Here is a 25,722-nt window from a genome sequence, read left to right on the forward strand (position 1 = left end):
GGGGTCAGACTCTCAGTACAACACAATCTCATCTCTAGGGCCCTTTACAGATGAAACAGGCTTGCATCTCAGACAAATATTACATTTAAAAAGAGTGTATTGACCTCCATCTGATCAGAACCTTTGAGCTAGTCAAGCTGAAGAACCAACACAAGATGGGGGCTCACATAATACGGTCATGCAGATTTTAAGCATCTGCGTTCAAGCAGGTGAAAGGAAGTGTTTCAAACCATTTTTGATGTCCTCGAGTACTGACCCGTATGAATGCAGCACTGTGGTGCAGGATTTCCAACTAAATGGCTGTGGTTGAGACGGTGGCTCGTTCCTTCGCATATGTCATTTGAGAGGGATCTGTCCTTTATACCCAGGCTGCTCTACAGTTGCATGTCCTGTACAAAGGAAAGGTCAAACCAGTCACCTGACCTGACAACCCTGTGGACCGTGCCAAACGGCGAGAGGTCAAAGTTGCACACCTGGTCTTATTGCAGGGTCAAGACATTTACTTCTTCGCTTCCTGGATGTACCAGCTCTCTAAGTCTTCCTATACGTCAAAACATGTAACTTACAGATGGTCAGAACAACTGTAGAATACATGACGCACATGTTTACTGCAAAGGAAAACATATTTACAATTGATTCTATTGTGCTATAGATTCACCAAACTCGATATCCGGGAGGATTTTCCAATTAAACAGAACCAGCATTGATTCAGTTTCCAGAGGAATTGCATCCTGGGATCACTTTACCTTGTTACCTTGTCGCACTATGTTCTGGTCTGATCACCATGTCCATTTCCGCTCTGCTTCCCCTCCCTCTCGCCACCACGCTGCCTAACAGAGTTCGCTTTGTTCCCGTGACCAGTCATCCGTTCCTAATATCCAGACTGTTACCGTGCGGGAGACGCGCTGCATGCTTTCAAAGAGCAGTGAGCTGTTGATGGATGCCAAATGAAGCTTTGAAGAAACCTCCAGTGACTTTGAATAAGGAGCATTAAATCATCAAAGATTGTTTATTATGACGCCCAGATAGTACAAATACATGTAAACATAAAAACACCTGAGGATACCATGACAACCATGCTTTATTCAATCAACTCTTCAAGTAAAAAAAATTAAATAAAAACATTCATATTAACCTGCATGAATCCACCACTCAGAATTGTATCTAGCAATATCTAAAAACCCTTCTAATCCCAGATTGTCTGATATAGTCAATATGTTTTGTGGAAAAAACAGTTCCTGAAGAACTATTAGAACTTCAATTTCAATATCCAAAGGCAATAAGCAGACCACTTTTACATTCAAACATATTGTTGACCAATATCTGAACACAACCAGAGTCAAAAAAATATGCACTTACAAATGCAAACAGAACAGTGCTGTTTGTGCAATATGTCCCTCAGGTAAAACAGTAAACAGACATTTAAAAAGCTTGAGTACAGTGTAATGATGTTTCAGGTAGAGAGATGCCATGCAACGAGATACTATCAACACAGAGAGCTCCTTCTATTGCATTAAGCTAAAGGCACTGATGCCTCGATGTAAATAACTTCATTTTGGCCGCTACCAGGCAAAGAAAATACAATTGCTAGCTGTTAGCGCAGCTGTGTAAGCCTGGTAACTGATGGAAAGTGACTCAGACAGTTATGAATGCCGCGGGGTGGCTGCGCCTGTGCGCTCTTGAATATGTTATCATCTCCTCCGTGCGGTGGAGCATATTAATAAAGCACCTCACAGTTACACTTTCTAAACAGACCGTAAATCAGTGGCCATTAAACCCATAGAGGCAGCAATCGTACTACTAGGGGCCACCAGCTTTTAACCGCCACAATTAACACATTAAACACTTCAATCCGGAACTGATGTGACACAATCAGCTAGCATAATGATTAATTAATGGCTAGTGTAAAGTGTGGGCCAGCCCTAGAAATTCAAAACAAGAGAAAGTTAATCAGTTTAATTGTCTGAAACCGTTTTCATTAACATAATATTGCCACTGAGGATCGCAGAATCAGTCAAATTGGCATCTTTCATTTATTTTTTTTCTATAAATGCTCACCTAAAAACATTCAGAACTTGTGTTTTTAGTACAATATGACAAATTGCAAACAGAGGCACTCAGTAAAAACGTGAGTGGGTTTAAGCTAAAATAGGAGTTTTCTTTCATCTGCATACTTGTAATTTAGAATGCTTCCTGTCCCCGCACAGCCACGTTGTGATGGCTTCCCTCTTTATTGACTGACACACGCCGTCAGTTGCTGAGTAAGATGCTGTGAATGGTGTTTGCTGGGATTTTGGCATCTGCTTCCTCCCCGCTGACCCTGAAGATCACAGCAGTGTTGGAGGGGATGGTTGTGGAGGCGTTCAGGGATTTACCCAGCCAGCCCTGAGATCCACGCTTGTACATTTTAACCGTTACCTGCAGAGTAGGACAGGAAGAAGTCAACAGGTGATACAGAAAATTAAGATTATAAAGTTAATTGTTATACAGAAGTGGCTAAAAAAACAGGGGGCTGTTCTTGGATATTCAGGGGTTTTGCTGGGGTCAAGACCCTGAAGGAGACCTCCTGACCTCTGCCAGGAGCTAAGCAGACGCTCATGACTTTCACATTTGACCTCTACATGGACAAGCTGTTGCTTTGTCTGTGGGCTTGTAGACTGAAGATTGGTACAAACACATTGATTGTGACTTGTTGGAACAGGGACAGGGTTTAATAATGGGTAAAATAAAAACATCTGTCAAACTAGAGGTTCATTGATTTGATGATTTTCAGGTAAAAGATGTCAAGGCATCCACAACATCACAGGACTACATTTGGTAAACACCATTTGATTACCGTTGATTTAACAGCCTTTAAATGACTAAATTACGGTATGTATTTTTGTAGGAAAATGACTCAAATGATAAGCAATTTTCTTATTTATTTGGGGGGGGTCCATTCCAGTTTAATGTACTGTATTTAGTTTTCCACCAAATGTATTACAGGTTAAAACAAATAACTTCTCCTTTTATTGGAAGATAATACTTGCACAAAGATCCTCCTGAGGAACCAATTAGACATCCATTGAAATGGATTTTGTATTTTTTTTATGTGATATTTTTCACGACGTTGCTAAAACATTGCGCAACTCTTTTGGAAAGGTGATCCAGACGTCTTTTTGAATAAGAATAAATACTAAATTAATCCTGTTCTCACTGTGAGCTTTTTTAATTCCCCTCCACATCTTGAAAGGAGTCACATATTTCTTGATTTTCTACAGGTTGTAGGCCATAATACACTTTAACATTACATCAATACTGCCTGTTATGTTTGAGCTTGACAATAGAAGCCATAACTAGATTTAGACATGCAGGTAATTGAACCACATCCATTTCAAAAAGAATGCCTCGCTGCATCTCTTGTTTGGCTGCATTTACAGGGGATAACAGAATATTACAGTGCCTTTTCACAGTTCCATTTTCTTTCACTTTAGCATTAGGCAATTTTTCAATTATTTATTTTTTTCCATGTTCTTTCATCCCCGGCTCTCCATAATGTCTGGGCCTTTTAGTTAATGGTAGCGACAGTCAGAGCCTAGTATATCGGCCCTTGTCCATTTTGCAGGTCATTGTGGAAGCCCAATAGGCCTTTTATTACACCGACATCAAAAGGCAGATAAGCATTAGAGGTGGGGAGAATACCCTGCACTAGATATGTTCCCTCTTTCCTTTGTCTGCTATTGAAAGTGATCATTTTAATAGTGAAGAGGTTGGTGAGCTTTGGGGCTGATGGGAAGTGCGACACCCCTGACGGCCTACGAATATGAGCAAGTCGATAACACAACACGAGCACACAGCACGCCCTCAACACCTGCACACTCTTGCTGCTAACCTAATTATCTGCAACAAAAGCCACGGCCATTTCAGACACACATCTTTCCACCATTTACTTACTTATTACTGCGCATTAAAACAGGGAGAAAGCGAGAAAAAAAAATGTAACAATTGTGTCTTATATTGCAGCCATGGAGCCATGGCCGAATGCCACATGGCTTGTATTACAATAGCATCAGACACTTCAGAATGAGTGTCTTTTAATTTAGGATGCATGAAAAAATAGCGTCATGACAGCTGGTGGCAGAGAGGCGCATAAACCAACACAAAGACATCACAGAGGAATTATTCTAACAAATCACAGACACACCTAATAGTTGGTAATCTGCATTTATGTCATTTAATGGAACTAAAGTTGAGTACTTCCATCTTTGTGGCACAGATAAACTACTGTTTTTGCATCATATTCAAACTATTCACTTCATATGTCAAGATCAGCACAAGAGGCTACGACACATTCATACTGTCTATGTGGGAAAGCTTCCCATAAGCTTTTACCTCCATGAAGGCTGAACAATTCTCTAAATATTAGTTTAATTAAAGAAAATGTTCTAGATCCTGATTTGCTTTGGAATATGCATCGGAGCATGCCGATTGGCTGGTGGCCCACCGTAGTATTGAGAATATTGCGTTTTTGTACAAGGATGATTTGTGGATGAATTGGATTCATCCCCATTTAAATTGATCCTTTAGCAATGGCCAAAAGGGCAGAATACAATCAAACTGCAGTTTACTACGAGCATATTACATCTCATTTAGTTACAATTGCACAATGCACTCAATAGTTACAGTTTGCACAAATGTGTAAAGAACTCCTCGTCAAAACGATATAGAATCAAAAGAAAAAAAGTATATAACATTTTTTTAGGCTGAAGTTAAGATGTAAAATGAACCAAAACATCGAATGCCAATCAGAAACGCTACAAGGAAATACCGTATAAGTTGAAATCAAAAGAATTGATCGCGCGGTGCCGCATACAGGAAGGAAGCATGCAGCTGTCTTTGGCAAAAGCTCAAAGAGGAGAGTTCTGTGTGGTCTAGACAACCTGCCTGCCAGGTGTGTCAGGTACAGTAGCTGTCACTGCATGTTAACCTCTCCGCCACTCGAGGCAAGTGTCTGAGGGTAAAGACGATACTGTATTTAAATTACAGTAGAATAACAGTGTAAAGGTGTTTTTTTTTAAAAGCCCTGCAACCTGCATCCTACACTTAAATGTAGCATGTCACAGCTGCACATCCATCAACCAGACAATAGATCAATAGTTGCTAAAAAATATTGTCTCCCTTTTGAGTGTGAAATGTCCACAAGTGTTTGAGAATCATTACCATTTCAAGCACAGACAGGCCTGAATGTGTGTGTGTGTAACACTTAATGGTGAGGACAGGACCCTTGGGGCTAAGGTTGGGTGTCACACAAAGGGCTAAGAGCTCACCTAACGGAGTCTACCCCTGATCCGCCTCTCACTTTCGGTGTCGGGGGAGTGGTGTGAATGACATCACTCCTCACATTTCAATGAGACAAACTCTGTCTTCTTATTTACCGTCTGCTAACAGTCCTAAATCCTGCCTCTGGTTCACTGCTCACCTCTTACCCTCTAGAACTCAAGACGACAGCTCCTTCGAACATCTCCTACCAAACAGCTGATAGGGGTCTCACCGGTTCATCTTCTACCTGTGGGGATGTTCACGGCACGGATTCTCAACCAATTTGGTTCCAGAAATCCCAAAAGACTTATTTTAATTAGAAAATAAAACCAATAAAACTTGCATCGTGGACTTCGTGACATTATTTGAGATTCTAGAGGTCTGACAAACGTGAATAATGTGAGGAGCTGTGTAATTGGGCAGGGACGTGTCACCACCTGTGTGTATTGCCATTCACAAAGTTCAGATTCCTCCCGTGATAAAGTCAAAGAATCCCAGCGGGGTATCAGTCAGCAGGGGCCGTTACCTGGAGCCATGGGTGCCGTGTTTCAGGTGAACTCTGAGTGAGCGTAACGCCACACCAGCTTCAGACGACGGGCTCTTTGTTCCACGCCGTGTCTCACCAGACACAGATGGGGAGGAACACCGAGCAGCACACCTCTAGCGCAGCAAACATCTTTGTCGCCGCGCCAAATGCGACGGGAGCAACCCAAAGTGGTGGTGGTGGTTTTGGATGTATTTAATGAGGCAATTAGGTAAACTACTGTGTGGTTTGGCTCACTGGGTGAATACATTAACAACCTGCTGGGAGAGGTGTGAATAACTGGATTATCCGCAATTAGATGACGATAGATTCTACAAGACAGACGTTTTTTTTCTTTCTTTTTTCAATTCAATATGATTCATGATTGTTTTATAATTGATAACTTATGCATCAGTGCAAAGAACACATTTGTGCAGCCCCTACATGCTTAAATGTGAAGAGGCGGTTTAAAAAGAAAAAATGTAATCAAAGTAAATAATAATCTTCAAATTACTTGTTTTGACCACACGATCAAAAGCAGCAGGTATTCATTTTATAATGATATAAAACAGAGAAAAACAGGAAATTCTCACATTTATGAATCTGAAACCAGCGAATGTTTGGCATTGTTCCTTGATAAAATACTTCACTGGTTAATTGGAATCAAATAACGCTGTCGAATCGTTTTCTGTTTTTATTTGTTTGTAATTTATTTATTTATCAACGAAGCGTTTCAGTGCTAGAGGAAAGTAAATTAAACCCCAGAAAGGTATCAGTCCAATGCATCTTGTTTGAAGAATCACTCCAATACCTCCTGCATGAAATACTCAAACATCAACATTGAGCTCCGGATGTGGACCATTCATTAAGATACCTAAACGTTGGTTTGGTGACATTACCGACAACGTCAATAACTACATTTGTCCAAAGTCGTGAGCGCAAAACGTTGGTTAAGTTCTGAATAGCTACGTCTCAGCTTCCAACCAACCTGCCTCAGCTAACAGGAAGCCATTAGACTGTCGGCAATAACCATTTCCATCCATTCACCCATCTCAGACTTTATTTCCATCCACATAAGTGCATTTTCTGCAAGAGGTTCAAATATGAATCCCCCTTCTTTTTCTCTTCAATGGGTCTGGTTGTCTGGCTGACTTGAGAGGGCACAATCTATGACTGATTTAATTTACTCTTTACGAACATCTCTAACAGCATTACCCCCAGAGCATACACTGACTGCCCCCATCTGACTCCATTAACTCCCAAATCAGGTTTAAAGACCATATTGATGCCGTTCGTTATTAAGGGTGATTATCAAAACAACAGACAATGGGCCAAAGTGTCTGTTAACTAGTTTATCCATAATTTCACATAACTGTAACAGATGGCAAGGCTGTCAATTACATACTGTATCTGCTGCACACACAGCGGCCACACACTGTCTGCATATGCGGCGCATTAGCCCTCACATTAAAAGAACGATAGTCTGCTCACAGGTGGTCAGAGGAAATGGAAACTGTGCTCGCAAAAGAAAACGATGATATTTTATTATCAATGAGAAAACTGTGAGAACTTGGCAATTACAAGCTGGCGTTTTTTTAGATGTCAAAAGAGGGTCTTTCTGTTTAATAATAATAAAATAGAATAAAGTCAAAGATAGAAATGTTGCCGTTCAGTCCACTTCACCACCTTTATTCTCCTCAATTAACGAGAATGGCTTTTGAAACTGTAATTAAGTGTCTCTGCTCCACTCGGCCTCTTCATTATTCATGAATCCCTATTGATCATATCTTACAACCTATACTGTGGGGACCACTGTAATATCCTGAATCCTCAAAACAAATAGCAGAGCTTCGCGAGTTAAAATTAACATCTCGGCCGGTGACCAAAGAAAAGTCTCCATTAGATACTAAATCTAGCTTTTGATGCTAAATTGGATGATGTCAGAGAATCATTAAAAAGCAAAAATCTTGTATGACACCTCTTAAATACATCATAGCAAAGGTCTGGGCAATAATTAAATATGATCCTTTATTGAGCTCCAGTGGAGCCATATTAGAAGGCTATGATCATATCATCACGGTTGCAATTAACGATTATTTCATTCCCAGTTAATCTGCACATTATTTTTTTAATTAATAGTTTTGTCAATAAAATGTTGCCCCTGTATATATTGTAAACATGCTTACTGCTGCTACCAAGAAATTTCACCGTGGCGAAAAAATAAATTATATCTAATCTAATCTAAAATAGAGAAAAAGGCATATCACAGTTTCCAAGAGCCCAAAGTGATGTCGTCAAACTGCTTGTTTTATCCAAAGAGTATGAAAAACTCAAAGATATTCAGTTTACTGTCATGTATGACAAAGAGAGGCATCTGATACTCACGTTTGACAAGATTGTACAAGAGAATATCTATTGAAAAAATATTGTACATAACTTCTTATGATATAAAATAACTTCTTATGATATCATTTCATTGACCGCAAAAAATATCTCGGTACATACATACAAGATTTATGGGCATCACAGATAATATACAGTACACTACAGTATGTATTGCACAACCACAGCTCATTCCACATTCAAATAAATTACTTTGTAATGAATATTAATGGCTTGGAGCTTTATTTTAAACATGTATTCAAATTTACTGAATCTCAATCTCCACCTGTGTTAAGTAGGAATGTGTAAAACATGAACTCTACTGGATGCTGTTTAACTAAATTAACAAAAGAGCACTTGAAGAGCCCTCAAACATGACTGGTGTTGCATGCTGGGTGATGAATTTGGAGGAAACACATCGAGTCATCTTCAAATTGACAGATGCAGAATCTCTCCACGGGACTCTTCACAGAGTCATAGTGCTCGAGTGAAAAAATAGATTTTTACCAAGTTTAATCACACGCTATTACAAGGCAGCTTTTATCATTGCCTTCCACGGTATAAGTGCTGGTGTCTTCACTAGTTTATTACGGACACTTGTGAATCTGCAGCACCCTTCTCATGTGTAATTGCATGGTTAGCTTTCCTCTGTAGCTTCCCACACACACACACACACACACACACACACACACACACTCTGGTGCAAATTATTTCCAATTCCAGTTTCCTTTCGAGAGCAATGCGGCAATTACAGAAATCTGAACATCCTGGTAATTTCGCCACAATTTTCCTTGTTGTTGAAAAAGGAGATCTTTTCTCTCTCTGAGAAATCCTTCGGGAATTATTTTCTTTCGTACAGAAATAATCGTACACCATTTGGGTCATTGTAATGAACCCGATGAACACTGAACTCTGAGGGACTGACAATCTGATAAAGTGCACCCGCTCGGTAAAACAAACTTTTAAGCATCCTTTTACTTGGTTCCCGTCTAGTAACTGAAAATACATATGTCTGTGTTGTTTCTATGGTCCAACGGGCTTTTAGAGAAATTACCGGCACTGCCACGTCCATGTAGTCATTTGTTTAGTAAATTACATTTCATACAGCATACAAAAGGATTCTGCCATAAATGTGAATGATTATTACAAATGCTTTATAAGCAACAGAAATGGGTGCTGCATATATTTTCTTTTAATGGGTAAATACTTTTTTTTTTCTCTACATCAAAAAGCTGCCGCGGCTGCCAATATGATCTGTTTAGACAGCAGAATTCGCAGGCTTTGTAAATGGCCAGCTCCTGGCCTTTTGTGTGCCTCCATTCATTATCACCACAAAGCGGTTGATGTCTCCCCTCTCTGCCTTTTCTATGCTAAGCACCGGGCGCACGGTAGACTGTCCATTACAGGCCTGTGACGCGTGCTGCCTGGGAGATGGCCAAAGGGAGAGAAATGTCAGCGTGGAGTTAAATTAACAAGCTGCATCTGTGCGGAATCTGTAGAAAGACAGAAAGACGAGATGTATCTACGGTAACCGAAGTCAGATTTTTTGTTAGCCGAGACGTTGGCAGTGAATTGGCAGCCTTTCGCCTGGTGGCTTCTCGTCTATTAATCAGCTGACATGGCGGCGTAGTCAAGTTACGCTCGTAGGAACTCAATTGTTGTTTCTCAGCTATGCAATTACGAGACACTCTATAGGCTGACCGATAGTAAGGAGACGTTTTTTTCATTAAACACGGGGGCTCAACTTCTACTCCTCCTCAATAAACTGGATTATATAAACTGGCAAAAAGAAGTCATGAAGCAGTCAAATTTCAGAAGAGGAGACGACATGAAGATGAACAACATACATAACCTGCACTTTAAATTATGGCATGGATAGATCTTTAGCACGCTCTCTCTCTCTAACACACACACGCACACGCACACGCACACACACACACACACACACACACACACACACACACACACACACACACACACAACGTAATTACCCCTCAATCCATACAAATTGAATGAAGCCAGACCCGTGGTCTAAGAATATAGACCATAATTAATAAATTACAGCCACTCTACTCAATCATTCTCCACTTTGGGGACATGTAGACATCCCATTCTCCGCAGAGTAATCGACTGAGCCCACAAAAAACACACCTAGTGCCTCCACGGTGGCTTTGTGGATGCATCTGGTGCCACCTCTTACAACCAAACAGATGCCTGAGTGAAACCGTGGCTCATATCGCAGATCTTCTGTCCTGTGTGTTTACAAGTAACAAATCAAAAGCATGCATTATTTCTGGGCTCTGAAAATACGCCTGGGGGAGATATCAAGTTTCTTTGCTACCCCCAAAGCTTCCCCTCGCAGCTGCTGCACACGAGCAGAGATACCTTCTTCTTTTTTTTTTTGTCTAAAGCGTGGGTGACAGTCATGGAGTCCAAAAGAGCAAATGTTAAGTTGTGTACTAATCCAAGGGGAAAATCTATTTCTCCTTGTGGTTATTGCAGCTAAATGCTTGGAATCTGATAACGGGAACCACATATACACGCCTGCCTGTTGTATTTGAACATGCTAAGTTGGGTAACAGAATATTCACCATATATTTATTCTCCAAGTCACATTTCTTTGTGATACATGGGGCGGGGATTCGCCTCCATTTACAAATATTTCTTTGAAAATAATATATTTAGTTGTCACCGTGTGTGTCCCCTTGGGCTGGAAAAGGGCCCGCTGGAGACTGTCTAATGATTGTTGGGTCATGTATCAAATACACAGCAGCTGGAGGCGAGAGTACATACGGTCTGGATGTTTGGGGTGGGGGTGTGAACTAAAGCCAGAGTGAAGCCTGAAAGGGAAAAACCTGGAGTGTTTTGGAGGGTGGGTGTGAAATCTGTAATGGATGCTGAGCAGGGGTCGTACCCACCGGACCCTAATAGCTCTGACCTTTGTCTGTGTAATAATTACTTCTTTCAACTAATTTGTCTAACAAGCAGCACCCTCGCACAAGCAAATACAATTCGATGGTTGTGTGTGATTTCAGGTAAAAAATAACTCTCATTTTGTGTAAATATCATCAACCACTGCAACACTTACATTTATTCCAACATTGACAGATAAGATTACCTTTCATGCCACCTGAGGAGACAACGTGTAACCAATTAGCCAAATCATTACCTTCCAATAACATAAACAATCATTATCAACCGATCATTGAATGTGAATAAGCTCCAATGATGCTTATTCACATTCAATGGCTGTGCAATTGCCTTGATTCAATCGAGTGAGCTAATGAGTACCTTGCAGGCAGGCAGAGCTTAAGGTAGTAATTAACTCGAGGAGTGTTAATTGGAAATTATCTGAGAGTGGACGAGTGTGAAACATGATTTGTAAACAGTATCAGCTTTTCCTAGATTGTTTTTTTTTCTTAAAGACCACTCCACGTCTAATTGCTTCACTTCTCAATAAATACATATCAATAGCTTGATAATTATTGAATAAAAAAAAGTGGAAAAACTTGGAACATTTTTTTAATCGAATATCTCTTGAACAAAATCGTATTGTAAACAGAAATGTAATGAGTATACAGAAATAACGTGACCATTTTTGAAATAAAAAATGCCCCTAATTGTTTTCAAATAACTAAAATTGCTGTGGTGTTCTGCAACCTTAATCAAACATGTGTTTTTCCAGTTCCCAGAACAAGAGGGGAATGCCTGAAAACTGAGTGAGACGGTCATAAAGTACTACTGCCACCTGCTGGTCTTCAGATTCTTGTCGGCCTTTACATTGATATTTGACACCGTTGACACAGCATTCAAACAAGCCCTTTACAGACTGTACCTCTGGTCCTGGAGGCTCTTCGGAGTGCACTGACCTGAGGAGCGTGTCCCAGCAGGGCCCACAGCGAATCGGCTGACAGGGTCTTGACTCTGGAAAACTCGAGCGTTTCTGTCTCCTGTCGGTTGAGAGCGATGTACTGGCAGCCCTGGAAGTCTCCTTTCAGCTGCTCGCCACAGTGCAGACTCACCACATCCCACGTCCCCACCCTCCTCAGGACTTCCCGCACGGACTCCATCTGCCTGTACGACAGACGACCTGCAGGACGAAAAAAAAGAAAAAAAAGAAAAAGCATTAAGAAAAAAGGCGACCTGTCAGAATTAAGTACATTACATACATACAGTAAAGAATGCATGAAACGTGTCACGTTGTTGAGTCCTTTTATCAATTTAAAACATTTGCAAGGTCAGTAAGATTCTTATAATTTTTGGAGTACTTTTGGGGCATTTCATGTCTTTTTAGAGAGTTGCAGGAGAGATGATAGGAAATGAGTGGAGGGAGAGATGGGATGACATCCAACAAAGATCTTCAGTCAAATTCAATTTGGGGCTGTTGCAATCAGCTCATTGGCCGTTTCAAAATCTCATTATGAAACAAGACATAATCAAGCCGACAACTGCACTAGAATAGAGAGAAACAACACTGATAATTGAATGTTTTTTTAAACAAGGGGGTAATCATTGAACACATGTTGAACTTTTCTTTATACTAGTGCAGCAGTCTGTTTCATTCAGTCTATTTTTTTAAACAAGCACTTGCAGATTTCCTCAGTTCAGATCAATTGAATCCATCCAAGTATTAATGTTTCTATTTTATAGAACCGCTCACCAGAGAGCCAGGATGGAGTCAGTGCATCTGACATCCAGGCCATGTAGCCCTCCCTTAAGGATTGGAGGAAGTCGTCTGTCTGGCCGTGAGAGATCAGCTCCCTCCTCTTCCTCAGCTCCTCATCGAGCTCGCAGTCTGGAGAGAGGAAGACAACCCTGGGGAAGAAGAGGCTTTGGCGCACAGACACTCCGCTCTTCTTCAAATGGCCGCATAAGTTAGCGGTCTTGGTCTAGAGGAGAAGGATTTAGGGATGCAAGTAGTGATAGTTAGTTTTGGATTAATCATTTAGTCCACAGTTCAGGAAACATTGAACAGGGCCATCACAATCAATATTCTTTGCAACAAATTCAAATGTGTCTGTACGTCAAGAAGTAGCGCTACTGATAGCTAGCATTGGATGTCTGGTCACATTTGTAGTCTTGTTTATTACATTTAAATGATAACTTATCCGGTTATAGACTGTATTTTGAAGGCAAAGTTTAACATTTATCATTTGAGAAGTTTTGATTATTTTTGTTGAATGTAAAGCTGGTATTTTAGAAAAAGCACGTTTTTATACTCGAAGGAAAATGTGTAAAAAAAAGCATTGTTTTGGTTTCACGCAGCCATTTGACATGTCATTGCAGGGTGAACACAGGTCATTAATAACATTAACTATGGCACTATGGCTATGTATTGTGCATCATATTAGCCTGTAGGTCTTCAAATAGCTTGTTTATCCCAACATGGATAATCAATTAATAGACAAATCAATGAATCGGTTGATGTTTCAGCATTGGGAGTTTTTTCAAAACATATGTGTCACATGTGCTAACGTTCACACAGAATCCCTCTGTGATAAACAGTTATTTAATGACATAAAAGAAACACAAATGCAGACGTCCACTTTCGATTTCTAAAAAAAGGACCCACTTAAAAGAAATTATACAAATTTAAATTGGCCCAGACGGTGAATCTATATCTGCTTTGTGTAGAATAATCAAGTTAATATGTCCGATTCAAGCTGAACTATTTGAACAATGCAGTGTGTGTTTGCCATCAGACTCTTCTGTCAAGCTCCCAGTCCAAACTGAGAATCTATAGAGATGGAAATGAATGACTCCTGACAGACCCAGGCACATAGGGTGACAGCTGTGTTTAGGCACCTGCCTGCTTTCACCCCCCTTTTCTGAACATAATTGTGGCCTTTCAAATGAAGAGCGACCACTCAGGAAGTTTGGGAAGCCCCGTTGTAGTGTTTGAAATTTCCATATAAATTGTTATGGTGACTCAGGATCTCTTCACCCCGGCTGGAGTTCAGATGAAAACAATGTCCTGGATAACTGATTGGACCTTGGACACAAGAGTGCCAGACAGTTTGACATTTAGGTTTTCATGATGGTATTTCAACATTTCAGCTAAATGTGTCTTTTTATTATTATTTATTTTTGTACCATGATAGCTTTGAGGGGATCTTCAATCTGCTCAATGCAGGTATTGGTAAAGTGTTGGTCCTCTTCCTTCACTTGCAGGTGCCAGTTCTGTTTGTGAGCGGACACTGTGCCTCTCCAGGGTTTTACATCGATGCAGAAGATCCCCTGGCCTTTCAGTAAAAAGAAGAACGCATTAGTGAAGATTTATTGAGTCAGAATAATAGTGGAATACCACAGATACTGTCGCTAACTCTGTACGCAAGACCTCAAATGGATGAAATCCTCCATCACAGTTCATTTTATAAATCACATTAGCTCTATGTATTGTGATCTAAAAAAATGTCTGTAAATGTATTTGCTAAACTATTTATGAATATATAAATACTTGTATTGTAATACCTCAAATACATAAGGGAATATATAAGATTGAGATCACTATTGGTGCTTTTGTAACACTTTCAGACAAATCTGTAATGTCAATATGAAGACATTTTGACATGTCACAGTAGGAAATAATACAACTATGGCTGACTGAATTCAATTTAGCACCTTTAGCTTGATAGTGCTGGTATTCTTCACGCTGTCTCACGGTCAGACAGGCACGGCTTACGGTCTTTGATAGGCCCTTTTCACAGCAGCCATTTTGACATGTCATCGCAGGGTAAACACAGGATTTTTTTTTTTGTCACAGCCATTTCAACTGAGCCAGCACGCACATGCAGGGCGCTGGTCCTTAAAGCCAACAGGGCCTTAATTAATGTTATTAGTTACACCTGTGTTAACCCTGCCGTGAAAAGGGCCTGGAGAAGGAAGCCATCGTTAATGTTATCAGTAACACCTGTGCGTCTCCTGCTGTGACAAGAGCAGGTCTGCAGTAACTTTGCCTTAAAGACCTGGAAAACACTGATGTTTAAGGTATAGCTCAATATTATGACAACCAACGTTGAGGTAATATTCAACCCTACTCCCAGAAATCTGTATTCAATAGACTTACTGCGCAGATTGTTCATGAAATGCCATTTTATTCTAGATGCCAACCTGTGAGGATAACAATGTTGATGTCATCTTTGGCGGTCTTAAGCTGGTCACGGATACGTAGATGGCTGTAGACGTCTTCCGTTCTCAGCCCGGTGAGTTTCCTAGAGAAAGAATTATGTATGAAAAAGTATAATAATAAAAAAAGTTCATAAAATTCCATATGAGGTATTTTGTGCAAAAGAACACTTCAGATGGTGCATGAATTGACTTCATGTTGGCCACCTGAGGGCAGTGGCGTAAGCTGCAAACACAACATTTACATAATAGAAAGTTGCTACAACGAACGTGTTTGCATGTCCAGCAGACGCAAAGAAACATAAGCATTCACTTGGAGTTGTGTTTCTGTCCATCACACTAATATAAGTCCAGTATTCATTCTCCTGTTCGCTCCATTTTAGTCTCCACCAATTCCTAAAGGTAAGCTTCTAGTTCTTTAGCTGCTAAGTGTTATCCAGCTAGTCGATTACTTTGTCCGTCTGTCGTTTGGGAAGGCGGTGTACATGCATGCAGACTTATCCGAGCTGTTTTTCGGGGAAAAAAAAAACAACTTTGAGTAGTAAAATGATGAAGTGTTGGCTGTAAAAACACACCAATGAGCTGAAAGACGCTGTAGAGCTCATAGGAACTGCAGAGTGAGGTGAACATTCTCTGTGGGGTTCATCTGTTGCGTACCTGACACGATGTATAAAGTCAGGTAGTGTTGGTGTCTGATGTGGACTTTGTCTTTGAGCATTTTCTGACGCTTTGGTGCTGAGATGAAACTGTGTCAACAGGCTTCCAAGCTGAGGCATTCTAGTCTTTATCTGGGTGGGGGAAAAAACCAAACTTTTAAACTCACGAAGCAGTTTGATTAAAAGACAACATTCAGCAAGACAACAACATTACTGAGAAATGCATTCATAGCGTCAACATTGTGGCTTCTCTCCAGAAAATGGTATCAACATGGTGTTTAGACAATACTGAACATGTTGTTCCAGCCAAATCCAACTAGTTATATATAGATATAACAAAACCAATGTAGAACACTAACTGCCACATTCAAGAGAGAACAAAGAGCAAAAATACAAGTCTGGCACGAGCTCTGAAACCAAAACAATACATACTGATTGAGTCTCGCCGTTCAAGAGGAAAAACGAAGGGATTCAGCTCGACATTTTCGAGGGGGTTAACGTCTAGTCTGCGGGTCTCTTTGCAACTGCTGAGCCACGTAACTCTATCCAAGAAAGCGGTTTCGCAATGCCACCGCCCTCTACTCTCCAGCACGTCCAAATGTTCCTGGAAGACGTAAACAACATACCACGTGGGCCACATGCAGCATCGGATTTCGCACACGGGGACATGACGTCAGGACACATCACTTAGTCCTGCAGTGTTTGCGTGATGCATTTAGGAAACCATTCCTGTTATTTTAATGTGACGTGCTTTGGACTGAGGATCTGCTGTGGTGGAAGAAATGTACAACACCACAGTGGGAAGAAAACATGTCATACTGAAATGTGTATTTACATACATTTATTAGTTATACAAGTATTTGTGATTGTACTCAAAAGTACCCTACTTAATGTGATGAAGGGGTTTAGTCATGCTGTCTGATGAAAACCTTGTATCTGCAGCTGAGAAAACAATGCAAGTTAATTTAGTAGCTGTTCTGGGGCCTTTCCATCATATCACATGATCTTCATCAGCAGATGGCGTTTTCTCAGTTGTCATGGAATTATAGAATAGTCCTTTTAGAAATTGCAATTTAATAATGAACTTTGAACCTGAGCTCAAATCAACAATATGTTTTTTTTAAAATTAAATCATTAAATCAGTGGCTCGTACAGATTGAAACAAGTCTGACGTCAAAGTGAATACAAAACTGGACAGTTGAAACCAACAGCAATAGTTAAGCTTAGAGTCTGCAACGTAACTTCGTAGCTGTCAAGTGATGGAGTATAACCTATACATTATGAGGTAAAATGTAATCGTATGCTGAAGCCAGTACCTTTTTTGAATTGTTTTTAGTCTCGTAGAGATGATGTAGGCTAGTTACCTCCCACCTGCGCTGATAACAAGTGAAAATGGAATTCATTGTGGTCCTAGCGAATATAACAAATAAGAATATAAATCCTTGGGGAACATAATGCAAGTTATGCATTCTTAGTTCCTTGCAGACGATCTGCAATGTGTGCCTCGACAAACTATTGGGACTGAAATATGGATAAGTCATATTGATGTTTCTCAGTCTGGCCTTAAAAGAGAAATGTGGAATCATTCAGAGAGCTATCCTGTAAAGTTGGATCAACATGCATTGTAATACAACAAACTAAATCCAAGGTAGATGATTATTTCTTTGGATATAGCTTTACAAAACGTACGTGAAATTAAGGAATACAGTTATTTAGAGCTAACCCTTAAGAGTACAAAGAGTATCACAATGTTGTAGAGAAGTTTATCCCAGTTGGCTGGAAAAAAAGATGTTGCCTTTCATAGCTTATGGGAGAATACTAATGAAATGTATTGCATATTGTGTTGTTTTTTCCCCCCAGCTCATAGATGCTGTATGTAAGGATTTCCTTGCACATCCTGAATGGCATGAGCCTACTGAGAGGATATTACAAAAGTGATGAAGAATATTTAATGCAGCAGTAAATACACACGGAAAATCTCAATGTGGTGATAAACAATATCCGGATAGCACAACATACCATGAAAGAGCTTAATATCAAGAGCAGATAGCCAAATCAGCTCATATGGGCTCAATGGAAGCCAATAAACAGAGGCACTCTGCCTCCTGACCTTCACTTCTGGTTGAGATCAGGGCGATAAAAGCAGGCGCAACCTCAATAAAACCCATACAATGGAGTAAAATAAATAGATATTAAATTAAAGCAGAGGCAATACTGGCTGAACTGCTGCAGGAATCTGAGAACAAAAGCTTCCTTGTGCTGTTTAATATTGTCTACAATCACCGCCTCATGATACGTTTCAAATCATTTTCATCTCTTGCCTTCACATATCAACACATATAATCAGTTTGTATTGGAACTTGCAAATGACTTGTGTGTGTTTTAGATATTAAATGTGCTTCGTGCTCCCAGTTTGGCCTTTTCGGTTGGAGTTAATATCAAATTCATAATCTGTCTCATCACTGACTGTCCACCGACGAGGAGTTCATGGTGTCAAACATGCGCACGAGGGCATGTTTGTCTGCCACAAACTTTACACTGGCTGCATGTTTTGTTCTTTTAGGCATTATGCTCATGAAAAAAACATGACGTATTTCACAGATGAATTGGCAACAGCTTATTTTCTAATTATACATACTGCTGCTGCAAGAGCCATATGGTCTTCAGCCTTTTGTCATGGGCTGAAATACAGGCCTACTTCAGGTCCACCGCATGCTTCAAGTGGCTCCCGAAGCCTTGCATCTACCATTGCGTTAATGTTGTTTTCACCTAATGCACCTGAAGAGCTCCACTGTGTGTTTGATGAGTTGCTGAGAGTTTTCAGGTCCCCTCTAAGGAGTAAATAGGCATCAGAGTTCATACTTAGTAGAAAGTAACAAGCAGGTTCTGGAGAATGATAGTGGTAGGAATTTTATGTATTTGTCAGAATTGCACTGCTAGTACAAGCAGACGATATTCAGTTTCTTGTACAGCTTAAATCTTCTTCTTTTTTTAATAGATAATTTTTCACACTGGTGATATTTCCATTTTCAATCCTTCAAATCCAATATCTCATTTGCAGAAGTAATGGCTACATGACATGGCTGATGCTCTGCTCACTAATTTTTGCTCATTTCCTTTGAATTATTAATATGAGATTCTCCATATGCTCTCAGAGGATTCTTGTCTCTTCCTTTCGGAGAGAATTAGCATTTTACAGTGAAGAGTATAAAGAGCTTAACTGCTCCAATCAAAGCGAGTGATTTAAATCCTGGCTAATCAAGAAGTGTAATAGGGGTTACAGCTGCAGATAACCTGAAGTACATGGTCTGAAAATGTTCCTGGGTCTCAATCACCTGTATAATGATGACCATTTCACCTGAAAATGCATCGGTGCTGAAAAAAGGGATTCAGAATATTACTCTGAGATAACCCATTTAGGGGTGTTTTTTGATGAATATGAAATAACTAACAAAACTGAATAACTAATAATTCCACTGATGTGGTAAAAACAGTTAACTTGGGCTCAAAAATGAAGCGTGGAAAAACGGTTTTTGTATTGACCCCGGAGAGCCTTCATTGTGACTGGCCTGCCTCAGTAATTAGCCGTGTTGTATGAAGAGGTAATTTTTATGCTAAAGTTTAATTGTTCAATTATCACTGGATGTGAGAGGAGGCCTTGATGCCATTTCATCATGTTTCAAAATAATGTTGAACCCCTCGTGCTGCATATTGTAATAGTTGGCAATTACAGAAAGAGCCCTCTAACTAAGTTGATTGATGCAGGCTGGCCCCGCTCAAAGGCCTTTGCTACCTGCCGCGTGCAGTCGTTGGCAGTCAAGAGGTGGTCCAATCCACCTGCAAAGAACCAGCCGCTGGAAGAGCGCCTCGACTTCTTGCCGATGGCATAAACACCAACTGTGTAAGTACTGAGGAGGACAACATGTTAAAACAACATTATTACAAAAGAAACTAGAGATTAGTTGAGCATTTATTGGAGGAAAATAACCTTACATTTAGGTCTTCAGGCTGTAAACGCATAGAGGAATTAGTTCACATGAATGAGCATTTTTTATGAAGTTTTCAATAACATCTTTGCTGCCTATAGTCCTCAACTTTGCATTTCACCCTGGGAAGTTTGTTAATGTTATCTGAAAGTAGTTTTTATTGAGGCTAAAATGTAGGGTTGGGTTTTGGTTCAGTTACTATATTTATGACCATAGTGACCTCTCAAGGAAAACTAACAAAAGATAAAGATGTTTGTATTGTTACTCAAAAAAAAACATTATTTCGGTGTGTCCATCTATCCATCCATACATACATCTATGCTCTTTAACAATTACTATGAAGAAGCCTAGTGTTGCCATCTACAGGCTGCAATAAAAGGCATCACTGAGTCTATCACAAAGCCTCAGAGCTCAAGAGGTGTAAAGCAGTATTAAATATTAATACCCTAATTGACTGTACAGAACAGGAGCCATAGGTAATAAAGCAACAGAAATGATAAAGAAATAATAAAATGGTTAAAGAGATATTCTGTTGGACACAGACTTGCATCTGATATATGCTGCATGTAATCTAGGCTTGACGGGAGGTATATAAATAAGAAATAAAAAGGTGTCTCTATTTGGGATGCATGTCGTAAATGTAATACATTTATCATGTAGTTACAGCTCCACAATCAGTTACTGATGACCAATGATTATGGTCCATTTCATGCTTTTCAAGGGCCCAGATGGGAATCCCGGAGACAAAAGGGGCCCCTTCACTCTCACCCGGCAGCTTTTCAAGATTCTCATTAGCGTTGTAAATTGAACCATGTGTGTCCAATTTGTAATTACAGCCTCCTAGAAAATGAGGGGCGACGCAATGCATTCAATAGAGAAAATGTCTACTCTATTAAAGGCCACTTAGTTCTCAACAACATATGAAGTGAGAGCAACAACAAATCTTATTAACGTTGCTCGTGCACAATTGTAGTTCTTTATTACATGTAAACTTAAGAGATGATAAAAAGCGGTCTTTGTGAAGATAGTTACGTAACAATACAAAGTTACGGTAAGACCAAGCAACTTTACAGAAATACAGTGCTTCAAGACTCGATGTAAAAAAATTCAACAAGCTTACACATTAATTATTGAATGGATTAATTAACCACAATGAACAACATTTAGTTTATGCGATGCCCAGGACCACGTGAACTGACTGAACCCTGCCTGCTTTGGTGGTGACGCTCGGCTAGACCCTCTTGGAGCTCATGCTAATGTGGTTGTGTGACTCAGGGGACATGTTGCGCAATCTTTGAGGTTAAAGCATCCCTTATTTTGGCAGCTCAGGTGAGGGGTGAGGATCATTTAGGAAATGTATGAGTAGCTCTACAGTGCAATTCAAAGTGCTTTACATAAGGTTAATAAATACATTAGAATATCATTTAAAAGCACAATTGGAAAAATATATATTTAAATAGAATAAACTTAGATGATTAATTTCTTCTTTATGTTTCCATTGGCCGTCTTTTCTTTTATTTGAAACATATACTTGATTTGTCTAACTCAGACTGCTGGTTATTCTCATTTTAGCATTTGGCTAAACTCAGGAATGCATTTTAACACTGAACTGCAGATTAAGTCCCTGATCACTTACATTGGAGAGATTCCTTTCCAGCCAGTATATGAATAACAATGTGAATAAATTGATCCTGTTCCAAACATCAACTAATGATCTGAGATCAGATTGAAGAGAGATAACTAATAATGAATTCATTTCCCAGGGAACAGGAGGACTTCTGTGTGAATTTATACCTCACTGGGTATTCAGATCCAGATAATTATTAAGTTATTATCAAAAAATAACTGTGTGTGATTGGTTGAGTCATACGCGTTTTCTGGTTAAATAACAGCAGTTTGAGCTCAGGGTTATATGACAATCTTTCATTTTCATTTAGGTGATGAAACACTAAACACATTCTTCTTCACATGAACAACATATGGCAGGGACAGACCCTTTGATGAGTGATTTGTAAAACCAGAGGTATAACAACAGGTATTTTCCACTCTCCCCAAACAGAAAATGTCCCTTTCATGTTCCTCCAACTTGCTACTCACAATCTGAAACAAGGGAGCAATTGTGCTTGTCACCAAACAATGGCATTTTTTCTTTCTTTCACTCTGTAAATTCCCCATATCAACCCTACACAGATGAGCAATTTGTCTGTCATGAGGTCTGGGCCATTGACCCACTCTGGCCCTATTTCCCTGACAACGCTGTTATTAGCGGTAAGCCGAGCCAGTGGCAAATGAATCCGCCCACTGTTCAGGAAGCCAGGGCCCTTTTCAGCGATTAATTTGATAAATATATTAATTATGAATCTGGATGACAGTACAATCAGATCGTCAGGCTTCCAGACTTGGCCTTTGTGATAAGTCTGCTTTGAGATTGGGTCTCCTCGGGTTTCAGGAGCTGTCATCCCCGGGGCTCAGCCTCTTATCGGCGCCTGACCCATTCACTGGGTAATTTCCTGTGTGTTGTAATTAAATGGAGGCTTTCTGATTGCAAGTGACTCTCTTTAAGAGGTGCTTCTTGGGTTTCAGGTGAAAGGGATATTCAATGGTCTGGCTGTCTCGCTTGCTCTCTGCAGGACGCGTACCTTTAATGCGTCGGCTTTAATGTCGAAATATTGTTGATTCATGCGGAAGAAGAGCCTCCTCAGATCCTGTTTGATGTCCGTCTGTCTGCGTATAATCCAACACACACATGAGTAAAACTGGTTGGTTTCATCAATATTGATTTCATTTGTTGTTTGTTGCTGGCCTGCAGGTTAACTTGGCACAAAACCATTTCAACTTTCTCTGTTTACTGGTATGCTGGGATTTTCTTGCCACTGTTGAGAAGCTGTTGACAGTAGATTATGGCTATTTATTGTAGGTGCTGACTCTGCCTGTCCATCTCTGCTTGTATACTGTTACATAACTGGCAGACGGACATCCTGAGCCCGCTGAGGGTCCTGCAGCAGCACCAAATACAGAACTGTCTGGATTTCTTTGATTTATTTTTTCCCAATGGTTCACCAATGTAGATGACAAAAATGTATTCTTATAAAGTTCTAAAGTTTCTGTTAAAGCTGTACTGTAAAGTTTGGGTCTTTTTTTATACTTTACTTCAGGAATACAGGAGTTAACACACATTTACATTTGCTTCCATAGGATGTTGCTCATACTTATAGCATTTCTACCATGTTTATTTATTTTATAGTGAAAGATTGTGGAGAACCTGATGACAATCTCATCTTTGGTCAAAATAAAACAAGTATAGGGCTATAGAGGGAAAACTCAAATGTACACACGTTAACTGTGTAATATTGTTCTATTTTAATATTAGTAAAATCCATATTCTCATGAGTTGGATCCAATAAAAGCTTGAATTAGCTCTGCTGCGCTGCCTCTGGAGGCACAAAAGGTTCCCCTGCCGCCCTTTCATTTCGAGGCCTATAATTAAAATCAAGTTTTTTCATATGCCCGCTGAGCGCCATTAATTCAGAGAGCGGGAGCCATTATGGAGCTTGTGGCTCCCGGGGTAGCACTGGAGAAGAGGTGGGGTAGTGGCTTTTCCACATTAATGGCCGATGTGTGTGCCTGCTGGTAATCTCAACAAGGAGTGAAGTGGCTTCTTCCCAGCTGCAGAAGCAGGACAATGGCTCCCAAAACACTGAAGAGATTAAATGGAGTTTTGTCTTGGGCCCTTTACTCTGACCTGTGACATTTAAAAGTGGGCTCACCTTTACTTACCATTACTTTGTCTATCAAATCAGGAATATTTGTCTATTTTAAACCACTTTTCAGAAGCAGATGCATTTTATTTTATGAAGGATCCAGTGTCTTTGTGAAAATAGGGAAAATATTGTTGTAATAATCTTCCAGCTTGTTAGACAGCACATGGCTGAAAGTCTGATCTGTAGGTCACAATATATCACAATAATTCTGATATCCATGACAAGCAGACATGCAATTTACAAATGCTACCCAAGGAGGTGTGGACTATCAATAGCAGGAATATGATAAAGTACATACAAACTGCACTGACCTTGCTTTGCCACAAGGAGGAACCACTGTTTTAATGTTGCTGCAATCGTAGTCCATTGCCCAATCATGGAATAACAGATCAACTGAGGCTTTGCGTCTGTTTGTAATACTGCCGTGTTTCAGTAGGTGGCAGGAGTGCATGGTTTAATGACTGGACATCAGTGATTTCTAAGCTGTTGAGCAGGATTTTATATACATAATAAGACTTGTAAACAAGGTGAGATAATGAGACATAATAACAAGGAAATGCAGCCTGTTCTGGTGGTAAATTTAAAAAACATGTTGTGTATTGTTAGCTCCTTCACATTCCGTTTTAGAAACTTAATACAGTTCATCGTTGAGGAATCTCAGAGCCTCATATATTTCACCATAAGAAACCTTAATGATGTTTACATCACTGCAGACTGCTGGATAGGGGTCACCGGAGGTTAATTGCAGCCTCCTGCGAGCTACTGTAGATGGAGCTTCATGCAAACAGGAAAAAAAAAGAAATACACTCTGATATTCATGAACTGTCATCATGCTTATATGAAATTAATTTTCTGATGCCAAAATCTACTGTCATCTCCTTGTTGCATTCTGTTCATGCTGGCTATGATAAGCCGGAAATAAAAGAATAATTGCGCATTAGCGTTTGTAATTAAGGTTCCTCTCAAAGGTGAATAGAACTCTAATGGACATTTTCTGGGATTTATTAAATGACTGAAATCAAATTAGAGGAGTAAATTAATCCTTGCAGTGAATTAGATCAGTGAATGAGAAAATTGACTTTTCAACACAAAGCATGGGATAAGTAGGCCGGGTTGGTACACAGTGGGTTGTTGAGCTCATACGATTAACAAGGATGGATGGAAACCACTTGTGTTTAACCAAAGATGTCCACATGTGCTACATTTACATGTAGGTGGGGGGGGGGGGGGCATCCAGAAAAAAATCCACAGGAGCAAATTATTATCATCCCTGTTTTACAGGCATTCCCACAACACGCCGAGGAAATCGTTTTGCAGTGAAGCACAAAGTAATGCATTTCAGAAAGATCCCGTTTTTCTTGAGTGCACCACAGCATGCCAGCGTACTGTTTAACATACTACTTAAGATTGATGATGATAAAGATACATCTAAAAAGAACAGATCAATATCAGTTTAAGTGCATGAGTATTTTCACTCCTTTAATTAGCGATGTTAGTTTTCTTCTTTTTTTTTTAGTTCAAGCAGCAATAGTGGAGCAGAGGCCAGCACGGACTTCGGCTCTGGAAAATATGAAACAAGTCTGGATCAGTAAACATTGTAAACCATTGTCTCCATTAGTGACAGGAAACCCATTTGACAGTGGTAGGGTCCAGATGAACAATAGTAGAACAATGTACAGGGTTTTATTTCTAACGCCGCAATTCACATTGTTTTTACATTTTTTATTTTTATTATCTTTTCAGGAAAAATCTGAGTAATCATGCTGCTGGTGTCAGTCTATGCAACATGTTTTCACCCCCATCCACCACATCCACCCCACTAGTGTCAGTTTTGGATGCGTTTCTCTGTAGTGTCTTTTCAAAATAAACCTCTGTATTAATGGGCAGCAAGACCACTTATTATGTCTAGGAAAATATCAATGCTTCATTTAGTTTTGTATGGGACATGAACAGGGGTTTCCTCAGTAAGAGTCCTGTGTTAGTTTGACTCA

General features: G+C 39.9%; 1 protein-coding gene across 1 annotated transcript; it reads right to left on the bottom strand.

Moving 5' to 3' along the window:
- Positions 1-997: 997 nt before the first annotated feature.
- On the bottom strand, positions 998-16,599 carry si:zfos-911d5.4. Its single transcript, XM_034558880.1, has 7 exons — positions 16,417-16,599; positions 15,986-16,116; positions 15,314-15,414; positions 14,297-14,445; positions 12,864-13,092; positions 12,073-12,293; positions 998-2,418 (listed from the first exon to the last, which is right to left on the bottom strand). Exons 2-7 carry the CDS (start codon positions 16,102-16,104, stop codon positions 2,251-2,253), a joined length of 987 nt encoding a protein of 328 aa, XP_034414771.1. The 5' UTR covers positions 16,105-16,116; positions 16,417-16,599; the 3' UTR covers positions 998-2,250.
- Between the last annotated feature and the right edge of the window lie 9,123 nt (positions 16,600-25,722).

This window comes from Cyclopterus lumpus, chromosome 19 (genome assembly GCF_009769545.1).
Source record: "Cyclopterus lumpus isolate fCycLum1 chromosome 19, fCycLum1.pri, whole genome shotgun sequence".
Lineage (NCBI taxonomy): Eukaryota > Metazoa > Chordata > Actinopteri > Perciformes > Cyclopteridae > Cyclopterus > Cyclopterus lumpus.

Excerpts from the sequence above, each read along its gene's own strand:
- si:zfos-911d5.4 (XM_034558880.1), bottom strand. The coding sequence starts at position 16,104 with ATGCCTCAGCTTGGAAGCCTGTTGACACAGTTTCATCTCAGCACCAAA. Across the intron at positions 15,415-15,985 it reads GACTTTATACATCGTGTCAG|GAAACTCACCGGGCTGAGAA; the intron begins GTACGCAACAGA and ends TTCTTTCTCTAG. Across the intron at positions 12,294-12,863 it reads GACTCCATCCTGGCTCTCTG|GTCGTCTGTCGTACAGGCAG; the intron begins GTGAGCGGTTCT and ends TTCGTCCTGCAG.